Source organism: Brassica oleracea, chromosome C9 (assembly GCF_000695525.1).
Source record: "Brassica oleracea var. oleracea cultivar TO1000 chromosome C9, BOL, whole genome shotgun sequence".
Classification (NCBI taxonomy): domain Eukaryota; kingdom Viridiplantae; phylum Streptophyta; class Magnoliopsida; order Brassicales; family Brassicaceae; genus Brassica; species Brassica oleracea.
Window position 1 is genome coordinate 29,326,526 of NC_027756.1, and position 2,485 is coordinate 29,329,010.

General features: G+C 38.0%; 1 protein-coding gene across 9 annotated transcripts; it reads left to right on the forward strand.

Annotated features, from left to right (window-relative positions):
* The first annotated feature begins 407 nt into the window (after nt 1-407).
* Nucleotides 408-1,868, forward strand: LOC106313983. 9 transcript variants are annotated; one of them, XR_001264549.1, is made up of 3 exons: nt 408-851; nt 947-1,264; nt 1,460-1,868. XR_001264549.1 is itself a non-coding variant. In XM_013751927.1 (3 exons), the coding sequence occupies exons 1-3, from the start codon at nt 698-700 to the stop codon at nt 1,546-1,548; spliced, it is 369 nt and encodes a 122-aa protein (XP_013607381.1). In that variant the 5' UTR covers nt 408-697; the 3' UTR covers nt 1,549-1,864. The 9 variants fall into 9 exon arrangements, 3 of the variants coding, with proteins under 3 accessions (XP_013607381.1, XP_013607383.1, XP_013607382.1); XR_001264551.1 differs by having other exon boundaries at nt 408-798; nt 1,460-1,866; XR_001264546.1 differs by having other exon boundaries at nt 947-1,253; nt 1,460-1,864.
* The last annotated feature ends 617 nt before the right edge of the window (nt 1,869-2,485 follow it).

Sequence of the window (2,485 nt, forward strand, 5' to 3'; positions counted from 1 at the left end):
ATGGTTCGTCGGAAATTCGTCGGAAAATTCCGACGGAATACCGACGACGGTAACGGTTATATCTGTTAATCGGAATGTCGTCGAAAGTTCGTTGGTATATTTCTGATGAATTTCCGACGACTACAACGGTTACATGTTTTATCGGAATGTCGTCGAAAAGTCGTCGAAAAATTTCGACGAGCCATGTTTCGTCGGAATTCTGTTGGAAATGGCCAACGGAATTCCGACAACTTCAAATTTTTGGTTTTCGTCGGAAATTGGTCGGAAATCCGTCACAAACGTCCGACGACATTGAAATCCGTCGGAACCTCCGTCGGAATTCGGCGTGTTTTCTTGTAGTGTAACTGCATCATGGAAAGAATAAAAAGGCGCAAATAAGCTAAACAAAAAGACCTTGAGAGAAAATTCGCAATATAATAATTTTTTGCGATAATAATGGATACAACAATCGAGGAGGGGGAAGATCCCAAAAACTTCTCTCTTTAGTTTTCTCCCTCACTCAAGTCTGATCTAGAATTTCTTTTTTGGTGGTTGGTGACACCTCGAGTCTCCAGTCACCACCCCTCTGTCTCCTTTGCTTTGGTTACAACCTCCCACCTTTTTTCTCTCTTCCCTAGCCTTTTTCCTATATGCTCTCTACTCTGATTTTCTTCCGGTAAATTCTCTCTAGTGGACCAAAAATGGGTGTTGTAGGTGTATGTGTCCTCTTTGGAGTAACGGTGAGGAAACATTTTGGGGTTTTGTCAAAGGGTTCCGGTGGAGTTTGTTCTTTGGTGGGTTGAGAGACCAGGGTCGAAGGTACATGGGCAAACGGTGGGGCAATTGTCCACCGTGACTTTTAAAATTTCAATGTATTTTCTTTAAATTTTTAGTGAATTCTCCTTGTATATAGATAGAATAATCTGTTAATAAATTTTATTTTCGCCTGGATCAAAATATTTTCTAGATTCGCCACTGGTTGAGACAGATCTGTGTTAGATCTGGGTCTTAAAGAGTCGGCGGTGGTTAGGAGCGTCGCTACCTCTTACATGTCTCCGATTTTCCTTGTTCCTTCTCTCCTCTGCTTATTTCCCTTTCGGTATTTGTCAGAACTTCTCCTCGCTTGGTGGGTATGGCGGTGTCAGAGGTCGCCGCCGATGACCTCAGTCTAGTATCTCGACGTCAATTTATCTCGGAGGCTCCATCTGCAGTGTTGCTTCTTGCTACTTCTCGGTATCTCTCGGGCTTTGAGGACAAGTCCTTTCAAACTCAACGTAATCCTTTGGTAACTTCATATATATTATTTTCTAAGTCTCAATTGAGAAACACATTAGAACTGTTAAGTTGAGTTAATGACCACTTCTATGAAGCTGATAATTTTTACTGTTTAACAGTAGCATCTTTGCAACTAGCCCTTACCAAAAAGTCGAAACTTATATCTTTCAATACTATTAAAAACATTACACTTGGCTTTCAACAGGGATACATAATCACAGAGATATAGAAAACAAGGATATAGTTGTGGCATACACTTGGCTTCCATTACATTCCAAGAAGATTTTCCAATAACGCATATAGTTTCTTGGAGTTTTCATTTGAAATCTGCAAACTTCTTTGAGCGCAAGCCAATACTTACGGCCGCTCCGAACTTCAAACATGATCTTCCGCTTTGTGAAGCTAAATATTTATCTGCTTGGGATGAGTGATGCACGGAATAAACTCTTAGACCTTCCGTCCATACATTCGTGATGCTCTAATTAGTCAAAATAATGTTTATTATGGGATTTAAAGTTGTAATCAAACATATGTACACGCAAATGCAAATATACATAAACATGTTATGTACAAATATAATAACTCTTTGGAAAACAAGATAGAATTTCATTGCTTATAAAAAAAAATTTAACAAGTGGTGGTGCATATTTCAGTCATCATATATTATCACCAATTATGATTTAATTAAGTACAAAAATCCATTCTTATTTACATATTTGGAATAATGATAAGTAGTCCTAATTCTTCTAATTTTTGTAACTAACGAGATAGAACCGCACACTATACACCATGTGAGCCATGCAATTAAGATTAAGGAAGTTTGGACGGATATGAAACTAATATCCAAACGTGGAAGTAAAAAATTCCCGTAGTTCAATAATATTGCTATTTTATTTTTCACCGAACAAATAATAATATTCATTATAAACAAAAACTTCGAAAACTTAGGGCATCTATCCGTTCATTATAAACAAAAACTTCCAAAACTTCGAAAACTTGAAGGTATAAACAAAAACTTCGAAAACTTACACTACTACAAGAAAACAGCGGTATTCTGACGGACAATCCGACGGAAAATGAAATCCTCGGAATATCCCGAGGAAATTCCGAGGAAACACAAAATTTGGTTTCCTCGGAATATACCGACGGAATTCCGAGGAAATATCAATCCGTCGGAATATTCCGAGGAAATTCCGAGGAAAAATGTGTTCCTCGGAAAAAACCGATGAAT

What these genes read in the sequence shown, in the direction of transcription:
- LOC106313983 (XM_013751927.1), top strand. Translation starts at nt 698, where the DNA reads ATGTGTCCTCTTTGGAGTAACGGTGAGGAAACATTTTGGGGTTTTGTC. An exon ending in CGAAGGTACATGGGCAAACG is followed by an intron (nt 814 to 1,089) that starts GTGGGGCAATTG and finishes GGTATTTGTCAG; the next exon opens with AACTTCTCCTCGCTTGGTGG. An exon ending in CAAGTCCTTTCAAACTCAAC is followed by an intron (nt 1,254 to 1,459) that starts GTAATCCTTTGG and finishes GGCTTTCAACAG; the next exon opens with GGATACATAATCACAGAGAT.